Below are 23,018 nucleotides of genomic sequence, written 5' to 3' on the forward strand. Positions count from 1 at the left end.
TTCATCAATGGTAAAGGTATTAAAAAGTGTAATATTTTATTTTTAATTTTTATGCACAGAGTTAGATATACACAAATAAATTAAAAATATTTCGAATTAAAATTAGATTTATTTGACAGTCTATTTAAAATATTGATTTATTTAAGAGTGATTTATTTGTGAATACGCAGTTTCAAAGCAATTTTCTAAATATAAAATGTACATTATAGGTTTAGTAACCTATGGTAACACAATATATGTGGAATAATAAACTTTATTACTTTTTATTTGTTAAATACAGTTACCATATATTCATTTAAGTTATAGTTATAAATCAAAAGAAAAAAAAGACAACAACATATATAATATTATTTTGTATTGCTATAAATAATTGAAAAACAATAAAACTAAGATCTTAGGCTAAAGAGCTGGTTCATCCCTACAGTTATGATAATGAGAGTTGAGGTTGCTGGTGGGATATTTAACGGGTCACCATGAACTGCGTTATCACCTTAACAAAATGGATCTATCCAAAGAGATAGATTGTTGACTCTGCTTAGAAGCAGACGAGGCTTCCAATCACATCTTCTCTGACTGGAGGAGGAAGTAAGTGGGTCGAGAACTACTCTCCCCTTCTGACATTACAAGGTCCTCAACGCCGACATTCTGGCTTTCACTCGTTTTTCATTCGTACTAAGCCTTTGGGATTAATATCCCCAGAAATTGTAATAAAATTATATTATCGCCTGTCAGATAATAAAATAGTTAATAATAATAAAATAGTGCAGATTATTGAAACAAAAATATTAATATTTTATTTATCGTCTCTGCTTTATAATTGTATTATTATTATTGACCTAAAAAACTGCGACCTAGAAAATCTATGGTGCCCCTTAGTCGGATTAGAGAGTTTCTCCAAGTCCGATTTCTTTAAAAGAACAATATAGAATATATATACACAATATAGAACCTGTCTTGCCTAGTCTTAAATCCTTATGATCTATGAAATGCCCTCCTATGTATTTTTGCCCCTTGTACATCAGTGCCGGGCACTCACCAAGCACATGGTATGCAGTTTCTCTCTCTTTTCTACAATATCTGCAGTCTGAGTTGGATTGAATTTCTAGCTTTATAATTCTAATATCTTATAAAATTCTAATAGTTCTAACTTATTCTAATCTTTGCAGTGAGTGCACTCATCACTGTTGAAGATGAGGTTATGGAAAATATGCTATTGTTGTAAAAACCTTCACAAGCAGCAATTGAAGAAGATCAATATTTAAAAAACATCTAACTTACATCAGCTCGGTAAAGTTACTGTTTAGTATTGTAAAATATGTACTTGAGGTCCGAGTGAAAAATATATATCGTTTATATAGTAAGTCTAATAATAATATCATATGAATACACATGCAAGTAGGTTTGACTGTTAATAAAACAGAAATTTATAAACACAAGTCTGATGGAATTGCATTTAATTCAGTTTCAGAGTTCAGAGTCAAAAACTCAGACCTTTTCGACGACCTTAAATAACTAGAAACAATTTAACTTGGCAAACACACAAATGCAATTGAGCCATAAATCATAATTTTTATTTGGCATGCAATTCAGCAAAATGCAAAATGCGAAATAAAATGAAAATATCATAAGCAAATATAATAAAAAATTAAATTAATTTCAGCAGCCGTGATAAACAGATTCGTTGTAATTGTTGGCAACACCTCTACTACGACTGACAGTTGCCAGCCACAACGAAAATCATTTCAAAATGCGCTCATAACTGAAATTTTTGCTGTGCAGAAATAAAATTTGATTTTCCGTCTTAGCTTTTCTTTGCAGATTTTTAGTTTTAGTTAACACGTTTTAGCCAATAAACGAAAAAGTCAATAAAAAATTTATTACAATTCAATGTTGATTTATGGCAAGATTTTGATGCAGTTGCATTGTGACACAACAGCAAACGCCAGGCAACCGCCAGGCAACCGCAGCAACTGCGGCAACATCGCCACGTCGGCAACAATTTGTAGTTGTTGAAAATTGTTTTTCTTTCTAGAAAGTAAACATTTAAAACAAGAAGCAATAAATAATAAAATAAAAATATTATTTTAAATTGAATTTGAATTTGTATGCAAAAAATCATAAGAAATGTCGATGCAATGCAGCATAAACGGCGACAGATGGACATACGGTTGGAGGACAGACGTTGGCTAAATAAACTAAAAGCGTCTACAGCAATTGCGGTAAGTAGAAACGTGTTAAGACAACAGCTGTAAATGTGGCTAAAAGGCAAATACAAATTTGGTAAGACAGTGGACCTATGTCCAGTGGAAATATATTTATATATACACATAAGTTTACTCGTATTTGCAATCATGAGCAAATAAACATCTATAAAAATGTATCTATAAAGTTTCGAGTCTTAGTTTGCATAAGTGCGTAACAAAGATAGCGCCTATTGCAAACCAAAAAAAAAAAATTAAATCAATTGCTGCTGCTGCTGCTGCTATTGCTGCTGTCCAAAGTTTGGGTCCAAAGTATTCGATATAGAAAAAAAATTAAACAAATAAAATAGAAAGAAACACTTCAGCAATTTTTACTATCTTTTTCACTTAAGCCTCGGGCTTTAATTGCATTTGAGTTTATAAAATTAGTTACCAAATTCGGTTTCAACAAATGCTTCAACCTCGGCGAACGTGTAACCACAAAAATGCTTAAAAAATATTTTAAAAAATAAAAATATTTATCTAAACAAAACCAATAAATTATATTTTTTTTTATTACTGAAATTAATATTTTTTATATTGCAATGTATGAAAATGATTATTTTTTTGACTTTTTGTTTGTGTTCTTAAACTATGACTGCGGAATATTAAATGTTGCAATTAAATTTGCCACAAAAGTTTTTATGTAAATTTGTTTAAACAATTGATATAAGAGCAAAAGTAAAGCTACTGTTTATTTTTGTTGTTATTGTTAACATTCGTTTGTTGATTTAGAATTAATGCGCCTCTATAATAAATAGTAACAAACTTTAAAACAATTTTCTTCCGAACTTTTAAATCATACACATTGGCGTATCCATGAAACAAGGCATGGAAGTTATTACATAGGGGCGGCATATCAAGAAACCGATACAGTATCATACAATTTCAAATTTTCTTTTTAAAAAACTAAAAAAAATATAAAAAACTAATTTCACAGATACACTAATATCTATTATTCTAAATATCTATTAAATCGAAAATCAACTATCTCCACAACACTCTCTAGATACCAACATACATATATTATCACAATGGATGATCGGTCACATAGGAAGAGGATTACATTAACTATCTTTTGACTGTGTAATTTTGCTTTAAATTTTTTAAGTTGGTACGTCGAAAATATTTTAAAGTCAGATTTGTTTTAAGGACCGATATCTTTTGTACCGAATTAGGACCGAATTTGCTCCCTATTAATCGTAAGGGTTTTTATTCAAGACAAAATCAGCTCAGTTGGACTTAGATTTTAAAGTCAATGTTATGTTGAATGAAATTTCATAACAACATGAATTAATGTCAAATACAAAAAGCTAAATAAAAATGTAATTACGAGTACAATTATAATTAAATATATAAATTGTTTATCTTAGTATTAACCTATTTAACACAAGCATTCAAATTATAATTCTCATAAACTTTATTGTAAGAAGTGTGCAATTATCTTTATGAGTATAATGATGTAATTTTTAACTTTAATATGTATATAATATTTTAAACTAATATATTTTAAATTACTTTTATTACCTTAATAATAATTTAACTAATTTTAATACATATATATTTAAGTACAAAAAAAATATTCAGAGAATTGAAGAGTAGAGGAAAATGATAAATAAATTTATATAAAATATGTACTGCAGACTGATTGTTTTCTTTGCTATAAATAGTTGATATCATTATTCATTTAAGTATTTTTTTAAACTATTATAACAAATTCTGTATTAAATGACTACATTAAAACAAAAGTTTATTAAGAAATTTACTTAATATTGTCAATGTTGATTTAATTCAAGTATACCATATATTACGCTTATTGAATTTTATTTTTTTGGTATCGATGTACAAAATAGTTTTTTTCTATAATTTTAATGTAATATTACAAATCTAAAAAAATAATAAAAAAATACGTGAATATTAATAACTATCCAATGCCTGTCACCGTCCCGTTTGTAAGTCGTTTTATGCATTCTATGCACTTTGGTTGCAATTAATTTCGTTTTCATTAAAATCTCATTAAGTCACAGTTACAAAGTGCAATTGCAACTGCAACTTGAACACTTACAGTATTTAAATTACCGACTTCAGTTTTTAAAATAAAAAAATCAACATTTGAATGTACAAATTTACAATCCGTATAGCGGCGACGCGGTATAAAGCTTCAACAAAAAATTTTATTGTCTACAAATTACACAATGATATGCCGTATGCCGTTAAGATAGAGAGACACCGGAGAGACCAATTTTAAATTAACAAACAAAACCGACCGACATAGAATTGTAAAGGTAAAGGAAATTATTTGCCTAAATTACAACACGATTTTTGCTACCATTTCTATTCGCCAACCACAAGAAATTAAATCCAAACAAATCTAAAACAAATAAAAGTTCATTGGCATTCTTCAACTCTTCAACCAATATCACCGGCTCCAGCATAATCAACAACAATAAAAACAACAGCAACAACAACAACACAAGCAACAAATCTAAATAAAATTATACAATAAATAGTGATCATGTCTGTGATCTTTCCCCAACTTGTAGTACCACACAATAGTACAATGGCCCAAAAAATTAAAGGAACATTTTATCGAATTGTCGGACGAGACATAAGAGATTAACGCCAGGCAACAAGCTGTTATTATAAGGAAAGTTAAGCTCGTAAATCGAATTGGAAGCAGAAGAAAGGAGAGAAAGTCTTAGACTTTGAAAGACTTTGCACATTGTCACGATTTCAATGGATTTGAAGCAGAGCTGCTGATGTTGCAATGATGACGATGGTGTTGATTGTACAAGGCATGGGTGTTGAAGCCAACACAGACTTACTACAATTGTAACTGCTAATAATAATAGTACAATAATAATAACAGCAATATCAGAAACAACAACAACAACAACTTCTGGTACAATTGTTAACAAAATGATGTGAGGGCGGACGTACAGTACAAAAAGAACATTGACTCGTCTGTCTTGACTGGGTGGGTTTATAACTGCGAATTTCTTCTGCATTTGAATAAAAGCTCTGCGATATAAAAAAGTAAATTAAATTTCTTTTTATCAAAGCATTTACAATTTTTAATTTGTTAAGACTTCTATAATTTATGTGCACCAGCTCGTTAAGTGAAGGCGGAATTTCTCTATCAGGGCGGTGACATTCACTTAAACTAACTTTTCCATCATTTACATATTTTGAGTAAATTTATTTCAATTTGATATAATATAAATAAACATACATAAAAGATCCTCCTATGCTTAGATGAGAGAAAAGAACATCCTGGGGCATCCCTTGGGGTACCACTAATCATTAAGTGTAGTTTAAGTGTATTTAGAAACCACTAACTGTTGAGTGTAGTCTGAGTGGAAGCTTCTATTGGGATACTTCTAGTTGTTCATTATAATCAGAATGGAAGTCTCTATTTGAGCACCACTCGTTAGTCTATGTAGTCAGAGTAGAAGTTTAGTTAGTCAATGTAGGTAGAATGGAAGTCATTTTTGAGGATACAATAGGGATCAGTATAGTCACATCGAAAGCTATTATTGAAGCCACATTAGATATTCAAAATAGTTAGAGTGGAAATCTATCAGTCTGTTATCTAATCAATCAGTTAAAATATACATTTAGACATCACTAGGTACTCAGTATAGACTGATTGGAATTCTCTTTTGGGACACCACTTGTTATAAGTATAGTGAAAGTAGAAGCACCTTTTTAGACTACTCACAAATTGTTAATCATTTTATGTATAGCTGAATTTGCTTTCTGGTTATTTTTATATAGTAACCTTTGGATCAAATTTTTAATCATATACTCTATAATATTTGGGATACTTGAAAAATCTATTATTAATAATATTTTTGGTATTCTATAAGTTTTAACAAAATCTGAGGCTTAAAAGTCGCAATATAGAAAATATAAAAAAGTGTAATAGTTTTTCTACTAGATTTATATGCAGTTGCAATGTACTCTGATGTACTTTTTAAAGTACAATCCATCAACGTTAAAATGTAATAATTTTCAATTACTTAATAATATTCATAATACTATAATGATAAAAATAATAATGTGTCTTCCTTGCTTATGACAGCGTAGTCCATAATCAAAAGATCACACTTGGGCTTTGCTGCAGTAAGTCACATTGAATCTTGATATTTAAATTGGGTGTCGACGGAAAAGAGAGTGGCGTGAGATTAATCATATGGGCATATGGCAGTTGTTGAGTATTTTTCTATAATCTGAGGTCATACTTGCACGTACAAGTAACTTGGCGTACGTTGGCTTCGCCTTATTGTTATTGCATTAAAATTGAAATTGAAATTGAAATTGAAAGGCAATGAACGACGATCAAACGATCGTTTGAATCTTTTTCAATGTTGCGCAAAGTAAAATGAAAATGAAAGTAAAGAAAAATCTTCTGTGCTCTGCAGGTCTATACAGGCTATACAGACTATACAGAGGTGGTTCAAAAATATTTGTTATGGAAATGTATAAATTGCTTTTGATAGTTATAAAAAATTAATTAATAATAAAAGTTGGTAAAGAAATTTATGAACACTTTCAACATTATTGATTGCATATGAAAATCAATATTTCTTAATAAAATCCACAAAAAATCCAAAAATCCATAAGGACATTAAGGGGAAAATATTATTTATTGATAAAATAATTTAAAGTGCATTCAAAAATTAAAGTTACTGATGTAAAAAACGAAATTAAAAATAATTAAAAATGTATGAATTACTTTTTTTTCCTTGTTGTTAAAAGAGAAACTCAAAATACTTGCTAAGATGACTTTTCCATAAAATTTAAATAGAATAGGGAAAACACAACAGTAAAAGGTTCCGCGAACGATTGAATCTATATATATCTTGGAACCCCTCATAAATAACTCTATATTCTCTCACTATTCTTAAGGAAGAGCAAACTAAACAAAATGCTCCAGAAATGATCGAACTATAACAAGATCAATTTGTTGAAATTTTGAACTGATCACCGAACTATTTTAGATATCACCAAATATTCATAATTAGTAATAATTTGCTTAAGTAATTTGGGTTTCTGTCAATTTAAATAGTTAAAACACCGTCAATCGAAATATATAATCGTATTTTGAGACTATTTTGTCAAAATTGTTAGTTTTTTCCACTAATAATTCTGGGAAAAAACGATACTTTAGACAAGAATAGATTGCAAAACTAATTAGATTTAAAGGTGAACTACATAATAATATCATTATTATTAAATTGAGACATTTCACAGTACAAATTAGAGATCTTTAAGAATTCATAATGTTTCTCTTAGTCCAATTTCCCGAATAAGTTGTAATTTCAACCTATCTTACAGAGTATTATTTCTTCATTCGATATAAAATACCCACGAAGGATTTTTTTATTTTGTGCTTCAGTTTCGGGTAAGGTTCCGGTACATACCATTAAAACTGTCCATTAGAACGTTAAGTTCGAATAACTAATAACTATCAAAATCACATATATGACTGCAGATAACGTTTTAAGATAATAAGGCATTCTTCTTTTCTTCAATGCCGTTGCAACCCAAATCGAGTTTAGGCATAATATATATTTGTATTAGAAAAAATTTTTTAACAAAATGAAGTAATGCAACAGTTCAATTATTAACCATTCGAAGGTCAAACTAAATACGGCAAACAAATTGAAATTAAATTAATAAAATTCAGAATTACAAAATCTTTTTCCATTACATAAAAATAATTATTGAAACGTTGAGAAGACGTTGCTTTAGCTGTAAGCATTTTCGCAAATCTCAGCCATCGAAGACATTGACTAAAAAATCGTGATTTACTAATGCAGCTCGGTACAGAAATAGACACTTGCGATAAGCAGCAAACATAGCAGTCTAAAGGCCTTAGGTTATGTTTATAGTTACGATACTTTGTACACAAAACTTAACTGAAAACTAATCAAAAGAAGAATAATAATAAGAAGAAGCAGCAACAACAACAGCAGCAGAAGCAGCAGCAGCAGTTTTCATAGCCACCCTGAAATGTAGCAACAGTAAATGGTATATGCCAAGAGCATGTGGCAGCATTTTTGGTTGCTGGAAGAAAAGCACTTAAACTGCAACAATTGCATCTGCAATAAACAGCGCACAGCAAAAGTGTGTCAACTGCAGATCAGCAACATTTTGTAATTGTTATTGCTGTTGCAGTTGTTAAATGTTTTAAAAGTTTTAAAAGTTTTCGTTGCAACAATGCAAAAAACTACAACAACAACAATAAATGCAATAAATGTCAAGTTTTTTTTGCCTGCGCTACAATAACAAAATTGTTTGAAATTTTTATGTTACAAAGTAATAAGAAGATACTCAGATACTCAGATACTCATATACGTAGAGTAGACTTCATCTCCAAAGGTATTAAAATTTCAATTTTTTCTTTGTTTTATTACGTATGTACCTCGTAATTCATTACGTACAGCACAGACTTGGGGCTTCAGCTAGTATTCTTATAGGTAGTTTTCATTGCAGTGTGATTGCACAATTGCATAATCATTTTAATGATGTTGTTCCCACAGACTACAAACTTTGCAACTTTAAATTATTGTTGTTGTTATTATTTTTGCTGTTGCTGTTGTTATTGTGGCAAACTTTGGTGGCATTGTTGTCTTTTTGAGATGCGCTCTTTAAATTATAAAATTACTACATTTCTTGTGTTATGGCACCGAGGTTATAGGAAGGTGCATGTGGCAGTAGCATTTCGTTATGTAATATTTATAATTTCACATCAAAATATTATTATCGGCAAATACTGGCACCAAGAAATTGCACTTATTTTACTGAATTGGTTAATTTAAGATATTTTCGCTCATATCAATTTTATTATTTTTTTCTTTTGTGTTCATGTTATATTTAATTTTATTTTTCGCTCGCTAATAATTAAGCGACACACCCACTGTAATTAATACAGTTCTACCTGCCACAAATCATCAAATGCATCAGTGCATGTTCACATCATGGAACCACGGAACCACTTCTAAACCCATCGCATAATAACGAACTTGTTACTAATAGCAAGCAACACGGTATTCAAACCGACTAACTGCACATACCATACACTCGTATATAGGCGGCACACATAGTGCAGATTAATGTGCATCAAACTTGTGAAAAATTGTATAAAAAAATATAGGCTAAACAAATTTTTCCCCCATCAAAACGCATACAGTAAAGTACGCCACATGCCACATATGCAAACGGTTCCGCTTTTGTAATTATATACAAAAAGATAAAAAATATAAAAAATTGTTTAAAAAAAAGCAAAATAAGTTTTCAAAAATGAGGCACATAAAATGCACACAGGTTGCATTCAATTCAATTCAGCCACTTCGGTTCTGCTGGTTTTTACGCTTCTGAACATATTCAAGTGTAAATACTGTAAACACTGATATCAGCACCGAACCGAACTCTTGCCCAAAACCAACAAATTAATTTATGCAAGTGGATCTTCTACATTCTAATTCGACAGCAATGTTTACACACCCTATAGACCGTATTGTATTCATTTTTAATTATATTATATTAAGTGGATGAATCCCTTTGCACTGCAAATTGAGATCAAATAAAGCTACTTTCACCAATATTTACTTTGAATTGGTACTAGCAAACAACTAAGAAACAAATATATAGACATACAGTGAGTTAGACATACATATAGACATGTACCTCGTATATAATGCAGATATATACAATGTACATACTAATTTACCACTCAAACTAATCTGCTGTCGGAACATATTTGAGATTTTATGCTCACAACGGTTTCCAGACATAACGCTTATCACGATTTAGTACTAGAAGTACTCTGCTAACTGGAGAGCGCGTAGTAAAGGCTCTCACTACCAATACCTTCGATTTAATATTTCTTATTAAAAGAAATAATTTCTCTATACTAATTTGATTAGTATTATAGTATTTTAGATTAATGACCATATGTATATAGTTATAATAAAACATATCTATAACATAACAATCTGCCAATACGACTTTTACCAATGTCGTTAGTAATATAGATTGATCATCACAGATAAGAAGCGACATAAGGAAATAATATTACTTTTCATTTATAAATTACTTATATGTGATTAAATGAAAACTGTTGTATTTTACTTTTAAATCCCTGGATTAGTCTTTTTATTTTAATAGTATATTGCTTTCTGAACAACAACTATATAACTTCATAATATAGACATCTGAAAGCAGTCCATCATATCTGATTTGGAACACTAACAGCAATGAAAAAAGATGACGCATTTTTATTTTAAAAATAACGTGTTACACTATAGCCTTAAGTATTTATTAAATTATATATTAAGTATGTTTTATTTTTATTTGTTTTAAATTTAAAACAAATAAAACTAAGTGGATTAGTTTTATTAAAAAACTTTTTATTAGAAATTTTTACGCTCTATTTAAACGAGGCCAAGCCATTAAAATTTAATTAAATTAAATATTGTTTGAACTTACCTTGTGCAGCAAATACTTGATAAAACTGTGAAAGATATGTGAGTATCGACAATCTATCTGGTACTTCATAGGCGGCCATATCGTCAGCATCTAGAAGGGCGGGTATGCCAAGATACTTTTCGGCAGTGGTGAAGGCCAATTCATTGTTGTAATATACATCGGTTTTGTTCAGCTTGTCAAACTCACTAAAAATAAAATTAATAACTTTTTGTCTAAATCAATATATCAAACACAATTAAAATTTCAATTAATATAATATTTACATTTAATTTAATTAAAAATCGTAATTAATTATTAAAACAAAATTAAATACAAGCGACTTAAAAATTTATGGTTAAGACTCTGATGCTTTGCTTGGGTGCACTGCCTGCAGCAGCAAATGTTATTAATTCACATGAAAGAAACTAATTGCTGTAACAAATTACTTTCTTTGCAAAATTTTATTATTATTACAAAAATAATAAAATTATTAATAAACAGTAATATATAACAAAGTTTATTAGCTAAAATAATTAACTGAATATTACCAACCAATATACTCGTATAAAGAATTATATAAGTGCTTAGCTCACCTATCTTCCTCAGTGTTAATAGTATATAAATATTTTTTATGTATTGTAATATATCATAATTAACATTCTCCTAATTAACTGTAAGATTTTTTTAAATTTCTTTAACTAAAAATAGCAGTCAAAGTATATTTAATGAGTTCTTACTACCTGCATATAATATTCTTTAATAAAAATATTGCACTTAATTAGGTATTATTATTCATAGAAATTAATAAGTATCTTGCTAACATAAATATACTTATTACTTTGAAATGTATCTAAAAAAACATAAGCTGTTCACATGTTACCCACATGTGAATTTTGCTCTTTTCTTCGATTAATTACGTCATTTGAAATATTTAATTGCATTAAAATATGGTTAACCACATTTCGATTGTGCTTATTTGTTGTTAAATTTTGCCGTCATCTTTCCTAATTAACATATTCCTATAAAAAAAAAACTTTGTACTTGCTTTTGCTTAATTTTACCACAAATGAACGATTAATTTAAGAGAAAAAAATTTTAAAAATTTAAAGAATAAATTATATCCAAAATTCAAAACAGACAAACAACTTTGGCAATGGAATAATTTTTAAATACACAAAGCAAAACCCTGAATGAAGTATTTTATTATATTATTCTATAATTTTTATATCAAAATATTGCTAATAAAAAAGTATAACACTGACTGTTAGGGTATACAGTTTTGAGTCCCATATATGTGAATTGAGCCTTATATGTAGAGCGAAGAGATCTTACCGCACACCTATCATTAAAATGTCTGGTGAAGTGTCGCAAGTGGGGCGGAACACTTACTACCATGCACACTTCTCGCACAACGATCGGCGTGGCCCTGGAATTTTTCTTCTACACTCTTACAACAGGCATACCTACCATGGGAATATTCAAACCCCTTCACCACGGGGGGTAGAAAATTGCGACAATGGAAAATAGATAAAGTTGGCGTTGCAGGATAAGTTTAAAATTTTTCTTTTAAATGAAAAATTAAATTAAACTTTTTAATAGCCACTCTACTTTTCATAGAGCTATAAGTGTTGATTAACACTTATCCGCCATTAGGCTAACTTATTGCCTCGTACAACATATGAAACAAAACAAAAACCGATAAAAGTGCTAACATTCAACAAAAGTTTATTCATCGGGGATTATGGTAGGACTAACATACCTGATTGGCAGTATTCCCCATTTTATAATAATTATAATTACAATCATATTAAAATATAACAAACGAAAGTATGATCATAAACCTTATTTCTAGCTTTTATGCCATGATCTGGACAAACATTTTCAAGGAACTTAAAATGAGCTGGAAATGTACAAAGGTATAACAGAAGTATAACAAGCACTAATCAATAACTCATATGCATTTAAAGTTATATCGGGCCTTATAACGTCTACAAGATTATGATTCACTATTATATCATAAGTTAATATAAAAAATCATTATAGTTTAAAATATGCATTGCTGAATTATATAATGAATCGATGTAATCGATTATTATAGTATTTATATCAAAAATAAATATTATTCTAAAATTTTATAATACATATATCTGTAAGGCTTGACACAACAACATGTGTTTATTAAGCACTTGCAAGTATAAAGATAAATAAAAAGATTTTAGAATCTCTTGTATGAATTTTTAATCAATTAAATTGTTATTCTATTAAGTTTAATACGCATAAAATGTGTTAATATCTTTGAAAAGCTCGTTTACAATGGATATGAAAATGCTTTCGGCATTTAACTGCATTAATATCTGCAACAGTAACTTCAGCAGCAATTGCAACAAACAAACAACAATAACAAGTAACAATCCATGATTGCACGCGTACGTGTTAATTTATCGTTAGAAACACCTGTCCATATATAAAAATTATTATAAAAACTGTATATAAAAATAAAAGAAAATATAAGGAAAATAAAATAAAAACACAATCGCAAATGGCCGCAGCGGCGAAACAACTCACAAAATAGATTAAACTACATTTAATAAGATACACGCTGGTACGAGAGATACAATGATACCAAGGTACAAAATAGATACGTAAAAGTGAACCACGCTGATTGCAATTGAAGTTACCAATTTTACCACGTTTTTTTTTAATATTCTAATAAATATTGAAATTTTTTAATAGCAAAGATATGTATATCACATAAAAATGCAAAAAAATCATATAAACAGAAATAAAAGTGTTTGACTCGAAAGGAGAACATGATTGAAAAAAAAGAGCCTTGGCAAGGCCGTTTGTGGCATTTAAAAAAAAATAGAAAAAATGTTATTTTTCTATACATAAAAAGTATGTTGAGATATATCAATTTATTATATTTTTTTCCATTATTTTTTTTTTTTTTGTTTTGAAGCCACATACATAAATTACATAGCAGCTCGACAGCTGCAATTGCCTAAATAGCAATTTACAAGTTTTTGTTTAATAATCGCTTTAAACTTTTAAAATCGCGCTATTTATTTTTATTAACGTCTCAGTGTGTGCTGCGGACAACATAATTATTACAAAGATACAATGTTTGTAGATACTTTGTGAAGTATATTACTTACTTACTTGCAGTGAACATATTTTAGATTTTGGTGTGATTCATTTAAACTTTTAATTCATTTTAAATTATAACTTTTGAGCACAGGAAACAGGAAATAATAACCCAAATTCAACAGTAAAAAGTGCTAAGCATATAAGAACACTAGAAACCACATTAAATTGAGTCTAAAAACATGAACAAAACTATTTATATGTGTGTACGTATGTACGTAATTGTATCTTGTTGTTGGCATTGTTGGCATTGTTTGGCAGCATCATCAACAACAACGTCAGATACAATTGGCAACAATGACAGCAGCCAAAAGCTTTTTCAAACTGTTTTTAAGCGGTTAAGTGAATAAAAACATTAAAAAAAACAACAACAAAAACAGAGAAAAATATTATTAAATATACAAGCAAATAAATTATTCTCGATTGTTTGAAAATTGTTAACTAATATGCATATGTACGAACAAAAGGCAGCTTAACAGTATAAATACGGTTAGATGTTTTACGAATAGGCAGCCAGATACGAAATCTATCTGTATCTTGATTAACGTACGAATGTATGTGTATATTTGAAGTTACGATACGATACTCGTATTCAGCTAGTTTTGATTAAACATATGCTATCAAATGGTATGCTGACACATGTCTATATATACTCGCATATTATATTATAATTGATTTGCCATTTTTGGTAGTGAATTTGAACGTTGTTTGTTTTGTTTTATTTTGTTTTAAAACAAATAGCGTTATTAATAAATATTCAATATATAGTAATTTTAGTAAATTTGGTACTAGGAAGTTATTTTAGACGAATTTAGATATTAACCACAAACAGCTTATTTTAAAACTAAATTGATTTAATAGTTAAAGGCTTTGGTATAAAACTTAAAGTTAAATTGCTCGCAAACCAAATTCATGTTAGAAAAAATTGTTTATAAATCAAAAATAAATTTAGTAGAATTCAAAATACATTAAATTTTTTACTAAAAATTTCAAGAGAACGCATTTACAATGGCAAAACTTAGATGTGAAGTTTAATCACAAAATGTAATTAAATATATTAATTAATTAAACTAATTAATATTAAACTAATAATAATTAATAATTAATTAATAATAAACTTATATACTAACGTGGAATTATAGGCAAGTTCAAAGGGCTGGATCACATAAATCATTGTAAACATTGATCATTGCTCACACAGCAGCCCTGTCAACGAAATGGGGCGCTCTGGTTTAATCCACCATTAAGTCTGACATACTATTGGACTCCAGTTCTGAAAAGAAGAATTGTCTGGGTAAGGAACAACACAACGATAACAACATTGTGCAACGGTAAACGGATACGAATTGGACAATGGAATGTACACACGCTACACCAATCACACAAAATTTGCTCAACTCTCAGTCGAGTGCGAAGGGCTTAAAGTAGATCCACTCGAAGTTACTTCACGTAAGCGAAGAAATTTGCAATAATAATGGCTGTAAATTTATATACTCTGATCGGGATATATCTAAGCAAGATTGTAAAGAAGGCTCTGTTATCTTGAAAAGCGATCTTAGAACTCATAATTGTAGCTCATCTCAATGACAAGCACACGAAGGTGACTGTCGTGAAATGTTATGCACCTACAGAAGAGGTAGATTATGATGAAAAAGATCTATTTTACAGTAAACTACGAAGAGTATCAAAAAACGAAAAAACGATTGCACGAACATCTAGACTGTTATTCGCTAAAAAAAAGTTCAATTAATGGAGTCATTGTTCGAGTGTACATTTAAATTAAACATTTAGTTTAAACCAAAATTCTATCTGGTTTTTTAAACTATTTAATAGTCAGAAGATCCACAAAAATGTGTTCAATTCTATATAATTGAATTGATATATAACAAACAATTATGTTTTAAAATGATCACAAAATAATTAAAAATTAACTAAGACTTCCGAATGTTTATACTTCGGATATATATATAACTATATATATATAACTTCTTCTATGTAGAAGATCCCAACATTTCATTTAAAGTGAATACTTCTCCACTTCTTCACTTTCCATAAAGAAAGTGAGTCTCTTTCTTACCGAAGAATCATCTATACTTTTACTTCTTTTAAGTAGAAGATTCCAACCCTTCATTTACTTCTCCACTTCTTCACTTTCAATAAAGAAAATCGAGGAATCATCTTGTGCAATAGTTCATCAGGTCACAATAACGAATATTAATATATCAAATGATTATAGCAGAAACTGTATCAATGATAAGTATAAGGAAACTTTATCACACCTTTTCAATTCTTAGATAGGGCATAGTAAAGAATCAAATAATTAATTCTACTCGAACCAGGTGAAGATGTCTATGTACTTTCATATGATATCATAAACACTGATTGCTATTCTATACTATACTATATGTTTACTGCACTATTCTATAACTATGCAATAACTGAATGAGTACGTAAATTTGCATAGTTACATACGCAGTTTTTGTATCGCTTCAACTGCTATAAACTTCGGCTTTAGATTAAGTGCGGCTGGACATAAATTGTTGATCAAACATTTTCAACTTTCCACAAACATTTTGATGAGTTGCCAAATAAAATTTAGTATTTTAAATGATTAAAGACGCAGCAGCTTCTTACTTTTATTTATCAGAAAACACGTTCTAAGATCTTCGCATAATTTAATAAAAATCACGTTTATTTGTTTGTCGTTTTTATGTTTATTGTTTTTTTGTTTTATAAGGCAATAAAATAAAAACTTCAAATTTATTCCACTTTTTACTATTTTTTATTTTATTATTTTTGTTTTTGTTTTTGTTTTATTTTTAATTAAAATTATGTACATAAAAATGTAGGTTAAGCGCATGCGCAACTGCATTCAAAACTAGTTTATATACCAAAACCTGGTGTACAAAGAACTAAGATACTCTATAATTAACTGAGATACACAACAATTTAAGTGTTATTAGAAAATAAGCGAAACTATTGATTGCCATTAAAAATATTTGTATTAAGTTGGCAGTGAACTATAATTAAGCGTATTTTCATGAGTGAGAAATCGATAAAATAATTATGGTATATAGTATATACAAGACTAAATGTTTATGTACAGTAAAAACAAAAATAAACTAGTATTATTACTGAAAAAAGTATATATTGACATGAGATTTTTTAACTTGTTTCAACATAAATAAACAGTAAGTTTTCATATATAAATAACATTAGTTTTAATAATGTAAATTGTTGTATTTATGAGTAATTAATATAATTGACATAGTAGAATTAACTTTTGAGTGCTGTATTTCACAATTTTTCATTAGTTTAAGAATCATGAGTCTCGTTAAAATTTATGTATTAACCATAGAACTGATTTTGATAGACTTATACTAATTGTTATTACAAATTTGAAGTAAAGATACAGCTATATTTTTTATCACTATATTAAATCATAACACTTCACGTTAAACTAAAGTTTAAGCTTTTTTTCAGTAGCACTAAAATCACTTCTAGTATTAAGAAATACATTGGTGTGGCTAAATATAATATTCGTATTTAAATACGTAATTAAAATAATTAAAACTAACTACTACATGAAAATTAATACAATATACCTAGTATATCCGTTTGTCATTCAAACTTAAAACCACTTTGGGCATAGCAAAAACTTCGTTTTAGCGAAATTTGTTGAAAATTAGCACATTTTTATTAAGAAAACAAGTTTTCTAAGCCACTTAGGTAAAATTGCTAAAAACCACAAAATCGTTGTTAAAGACTTGCTTAAACCTATTAAGTTTTAACCCAAATTCTTATTAACTACATTTCATCATTTATCCAATACAAACCTAAACTTTATTTTCTCTAAATTGGCATAAAATTCTGCAACATTTTATATTTATCATTAAATAAGCTCGTATATATAATACCATATACCTATGTGTATGTATCTGCATGTGAAAAAATAATAATTATGTATATGAGTTCATGCAGAAAACTATTCGTACACAGTTTGTTAAGACCTCCATTCACCCTATTATATCGAACAACAATTTATCATTTTTAGAAAATCTTCAAAATTGTTATTTAGAACAGTAAATTTGTTGCTACTTCAAGCGTTAAATTGTTTACTTACTCACAGAACATAACAGTTCACAACATTGTTAGAGTTGTTAGAGTTGTTAGAGCAAAACAAAGGCTTCCGTCAAACGACTTTAATAAGAAGTTGTCAAACAATAGTACACGACAAGGTAACCTAAAACGCAGGTTCTGCACACAATAGACTACCGAAAAGTTCAAAAAAAAAGGTTTGACAAAAAGCAAAGGGTTGTCATAGTCATAGCAACATATTTCTTGTTGCTGACACTTTACATAAAAGAGCAATAACAGCAGTTGTTCACAAACTTCTTATAGTAGTTAGAAGAGGAAATTTTTGTTCTTATTGCGCTACTCTCAGCATTATGCGAGTTTATTTGAAATATAGCTGGAATTATTGTAAAAATATGTGAACTGTCATAAAAAATAAAAATAAGACTCATAAAGTTTTTTAGATATATTAACAACTTTTTTTGGACAGACACAAAACTGTTAAAATTAATCCTATGTTATGTTAAGCCTTTTCCGAGTTAGTGCATCTGAGCACTTTTACTCTATTATAGCTGGGGGGATTCTGCAGAGTTCCGCCCATCTCATTGACGAATTTGAGTATTCCTGATAATCTTCATGATTATTCAATGATTGATCTAAGATCTGCGTACCGTCCGTGCGGTTAGTGATTACTCTGAGATTAGATAGTGCTAAGTAGGGCAGCCTGTCGGTTTTCGCATATAGCTTCAGAGCTCTGTCCCTTATGAATTTTTTGACCGGATCTATTCTAAGGTCTCTTAGCAGGTCATTTTGCGGATGTACCATGTTACTTGAAGAGCCTTCGGAGAACCTGACTTTGACTGTTGAGAACAAAGTTCTATGATGTTAATCGATTTTCTTTGCGATTATTTTTAAAAGGTGCTGAGAATATTTAATAATGTTCTTACTGTTACTTATGGAATAGTTGCACTTTAATCCACAATTTTCTAGAAATATTTTTAGATACCACAGCAAAAAAAAATGGAGATTTTATAAAAATTTAATAATTTACAAAATAGATATTATGAAGTAAAGAAGACTTCCATAAACAAGTGACTTGAAGTATTGATTTGATTATATAAAGATACACATTTTAACTTTTCAACTTTTATCTATGCAGCTAATATTTTGAAAGTATAATTTCTGAGACTTCATATAGGAAAATGTTTACTTAAATAACAATTTAAAAAAAGGAACTTATAAGAATATAACTAACAACTGATTGTTTCCCTAACATTTTCTTTGACTTAAATGGAACTTGGAATTGATTTCAATCTTAGGTTATCTTTCCACCGTTAAAGATTCTTTAAAGGTGCAGAGTTGGCGTGAATGATAGTATTAGAAAGTCTGAAAAATATATTAATACAATATTTGTTGTCGAGATATTCTTTTGTGATACTGTTGTACAATATATCAACACATGTCGCACAACAAAGCAATAGCTTTCATATTTTTTTCTATATTACTAAGCAAGAAGTTATTAACTATATACAAATAGTGGGTTTTATTTTATTGCGTGACCATAACTGCCAACTATAAATATCTGTTGTAGCTTTATTTTTTAAAATTGTATTTTCATATTTTGTGTCTTTGACCTTTAGCCATAAAATTATGTTCGCTGGCTTTATTATTTTGGCGGCTTTAAAATAGTTTGCCCAACCTGTCTCATTAAGGGAATGACACTCTCTACATTTCTTAAGTATGGGTTCATAAGATAGGTTTCGTATGTAAGTGAAATAAAGCTTAAAACTGTTTTTAAAAGAAACAGTTTCTTGTTGTTATGTAAAGTGTATTATTTCAAGAAAAATATATAATATTTGCATTATAATAAATTAAATTGTGTATTTTAAATTCAGTTAATTTACAATATTCCTCTACGTTTATACTGTTTTCATATTCTTATACCCTAATCAGCTTCCATCGAATTAATTTACTTTCATATTGTCACATTTGCATACACTTATGCCCAATCAAGAACTCAATTAAGTTAAATCTTCTTGATTGGATATTCTATGCGGTTCATTGAACTTCGTGTAATTATAGATAATGATTATTATAACATATTAAAATGAAGAAGAAAAATATAAAGTTATGTAGTAATACTTACATTAAATCTGGACGAAAATGATGAATCATTGCGCAAAATGCCAAACCATCTCTCCATGATGTAGTCATATTATCAATTTTAACACCAGGATAACCATCAGTCATGCGACGACACCATAATTCCAATGCTTTTGTACCACGTCGTTCTGCCATTGTTTATATGGTTTTAGCTGTGATTTTTTATTACACTATTAAATACTTATTAATATTTGTGGAGATTGAACTGAATAAGAAACTTCAATTGGGAATTAAAAGCACCGAGTTAAAAAGCTGAAATAAAATATAGAAAGATCAGGATATTAATGTTTTTCTATTTTAGTATATTGATCACTATTAAGTGTTACTAACCAAATATCATAATCAATATTTTATTAAAATATTATAATGAAACTATTATATTAGAGCATTAACCGGTTCAATATTTCCAACCGTCTATAATTGGTTAATAATATTATATAAGTATTAGGAAATAGTGAAAGATAACATAAAAAATTAATAATTGAATAATAAAACCATGCTAAGAAAATGATCTAATATTATGTATACTAAAAAATGAGTATCTTGCATAGATAATTTTTCAAAACATGTTTTTACACGATTGATATCGTACGTTTTTGTTAAAATAAACTTAAGATGATAATTCTTTAATAAGATGCTTTTTAATTACGACTATCATTCATAGAAGCAAGCATATATGGATTATTCACTAGATGAGATATTAATATTAATTGGATATCTATTCCAATTGAAGCCCCATGGATATAGTCAAATTGAACTTTTATTAACATTTATAAACGTAAGCTCACTGTGTAGATTTAATAATAATATTTGTTTTAAAGAATTTGTAATGTAAATATAAGCAATGGATTTGATAAAAGAGATCAAAAAAATAGTTTGCCTAAAACTACAGTTCCTTAAACTAATCTCCTCAAAACAATTCGCAAGTATAAATAGACTATATAACTGCATGCCCAAATTTAATACTTCGCAGAGGTTCTCTTTGTTTGAATTTGCTCTAAACAATTCTGCAGTGTGTAATAATAATTAATAACTATTTTGATTTTCTACTCTACACCAATTTACTACAAGATAAGTATAATATAATAGGTTTTTAGAGAAACAACTGCGTCCATATCACAACGACTCCATATACGTCTGTTAGGTATCATAAAATAACGTACCCCATTTTTGTAATTAGAATAACCTTTATATTTAATTTTTTACTTGACATTTATCTTTATGTATTAATCTCAATCATATTAAAGGCTTATTTTGAACCAGTCAATAGTTATAGGCCTTTCTGTTGTGCGTGCTTAGCTATATAAAACCATACAATCAACATCACTTTATGATAATTTCTAAACATATATGTTATCTGTAATGTATAATATAAACCAAAATTACTTTTTACAGCATTTTCGCTTAATTGAACATCTGTGACGTGACCCAAAATGCATAAATATGTTTTCAGTACTACGAAACCACCGCACAGCATGTTTCATTATCATCAGCCCTGCCTATATATTTTAACTTATTACCAAGACGGTGATTTTGTTAATAAAAGGATCTTTTATAAGTAAATATTATTATTGTTTAATTAAGCAGTGAGTAGTTAAGACCCCTAGAGGATTAAAAATAAAACCACTTATTAGCTCCATTAAAAGCGCTACCACATGCTTTTCTTATTTCACTCTCGTACTATAATCAATATTCATATAAATATAATATATGCAATGAATATATGTGAAGTAGATACAATGAATTAAATATTTAAATTTCAAGAAAATTACAGGTAATTACATGGGTTGGACATGACACGCACAACTTATTTATAGTTTGTTGCGTATCTTCGAAGCCTGTCATTCAAACATTTACAGACTACGACTTGGCGAACACGTCAAATCATTACGGCATTTGTTTAAGAAAGCTTCTAAGCCAATCTTAGCTATATTAACCAACCAAATAGTGTATTCATTGTTATGTTAAATGCGGTGTAGGGCGTCTAATACCACGAATTCCGTTTAACTGCTCAACTTTGAATTGAGTGGATCGCTCTACTACTATTCAACTCCTTGACTGTTACAATTCAATTTCAAAATACTACAAAAACAATTGCAAATGCTACCAGATTGCAGCAAAGCTTAAAAAGTTTCATTCATTAGCGCCTAACACTAACTGTTATTGCACAAGAAGCCTCATTTGAACCTTAAAGTTCTGCATGATTGGTTCATTAATTTTTTATTCTCTCTAATATTTTTCCACCAATTTTGTTCGGCATGAGTTGCGCAGGAAACACGTTTTTTCAATATTTCTTTTCAATTTTGTTACTTTTTCTTTTTAAAATATATTCATTTATAAATATATATATTGTTATATACACATTAAACAGTAAATATATATATGTATAGATATATATAATTTAGTTTTTCTTTACATTTTAAGTTTACTCGTATTTTAAAAATTTGTCTGTTGTATTTTCTCTGTTTTGGTTTCTGCTATTGAATGCTACATTTTCAGCAGCAACTTCAACCTCTCACCATTATGCTAATCTGCAGATAGTAGATAGATAGTCTCAATAAACAATAGCACTGCAGACAGACGACGTCGGTCGCATCATAATTTTATTACGTCAAAAATTGATGCACGTACTAACGATTTTGGTCTCGTCTTGTAAGCAGTGAACGAGTGGAGGATTACACAAAAGCTTTAAAGCCGTTGAACTCTGCGCACAGAGGTTACCGCTCAATGAAAAGATCAGTCGCACAATTTTTTTATTTTAATTTATTTTTTTTTTTATTTTTTTTTATTTTTTATATTCATATTAACTAAATTAACTGGAAAGGTTTAGGCTTTTGTTATGCCATATTTCAATGAGTGTAATGATTCGACTCTGTGACTTCTCCGTGAAGCTGAACTAATTTTATTTGGGCGATGGTGTAA

At 28.8% G+C, this 23,018-nt stretch overlaps 1 protein-coding gene across 1 annotated transcript in view; it reads right to left on the reverse strand.

Annotated features, from left to right (window-relative positions):
• LOC119667206 (MICAL-like protein 2) overlaps positions 1-20,343 on the reverse strand; it is a 32,224-nt gene extending 11,881 nt beyond the window's left edge. Inside the window, exons 1-2 of the mRNA XM_038076495.1 lie at positions 20,080-20,343; positions 10,737-10,921 (exon numbers count right to left, since the gene is read on the reverse strand). Coding sequence (XP_037932423.1) covers positions 10,737-10,921; positions 20,080-20,231 — 337 coding nt within the window. The 5' untranslated portion in view covers positions 20,232-20,343. The remainder of the gene's footprint in view (positions 1-10,736; positions 10,922-20,079) is intronic.
• Positions 20,344-23,018: the final 2,675 nt, after the last annotated feature.

The sequence above is a fragment of the Teleopsis dalmanni genome, chromosome 1, assembly GCF_002237135.1.
Source record: "Teleopsis dalmanni isolate 2A chromosome 1, ASM223713v2, whole genome shotgun sequence".
In the NCBI taxonomy this organism is placed as follows: domain Eukaryota; kingdom Metazoa; phylum Arthropoda; class Insecta; order Diptera; family Diopsidae; genus Teleopsis; species Teleopsis dalmanni.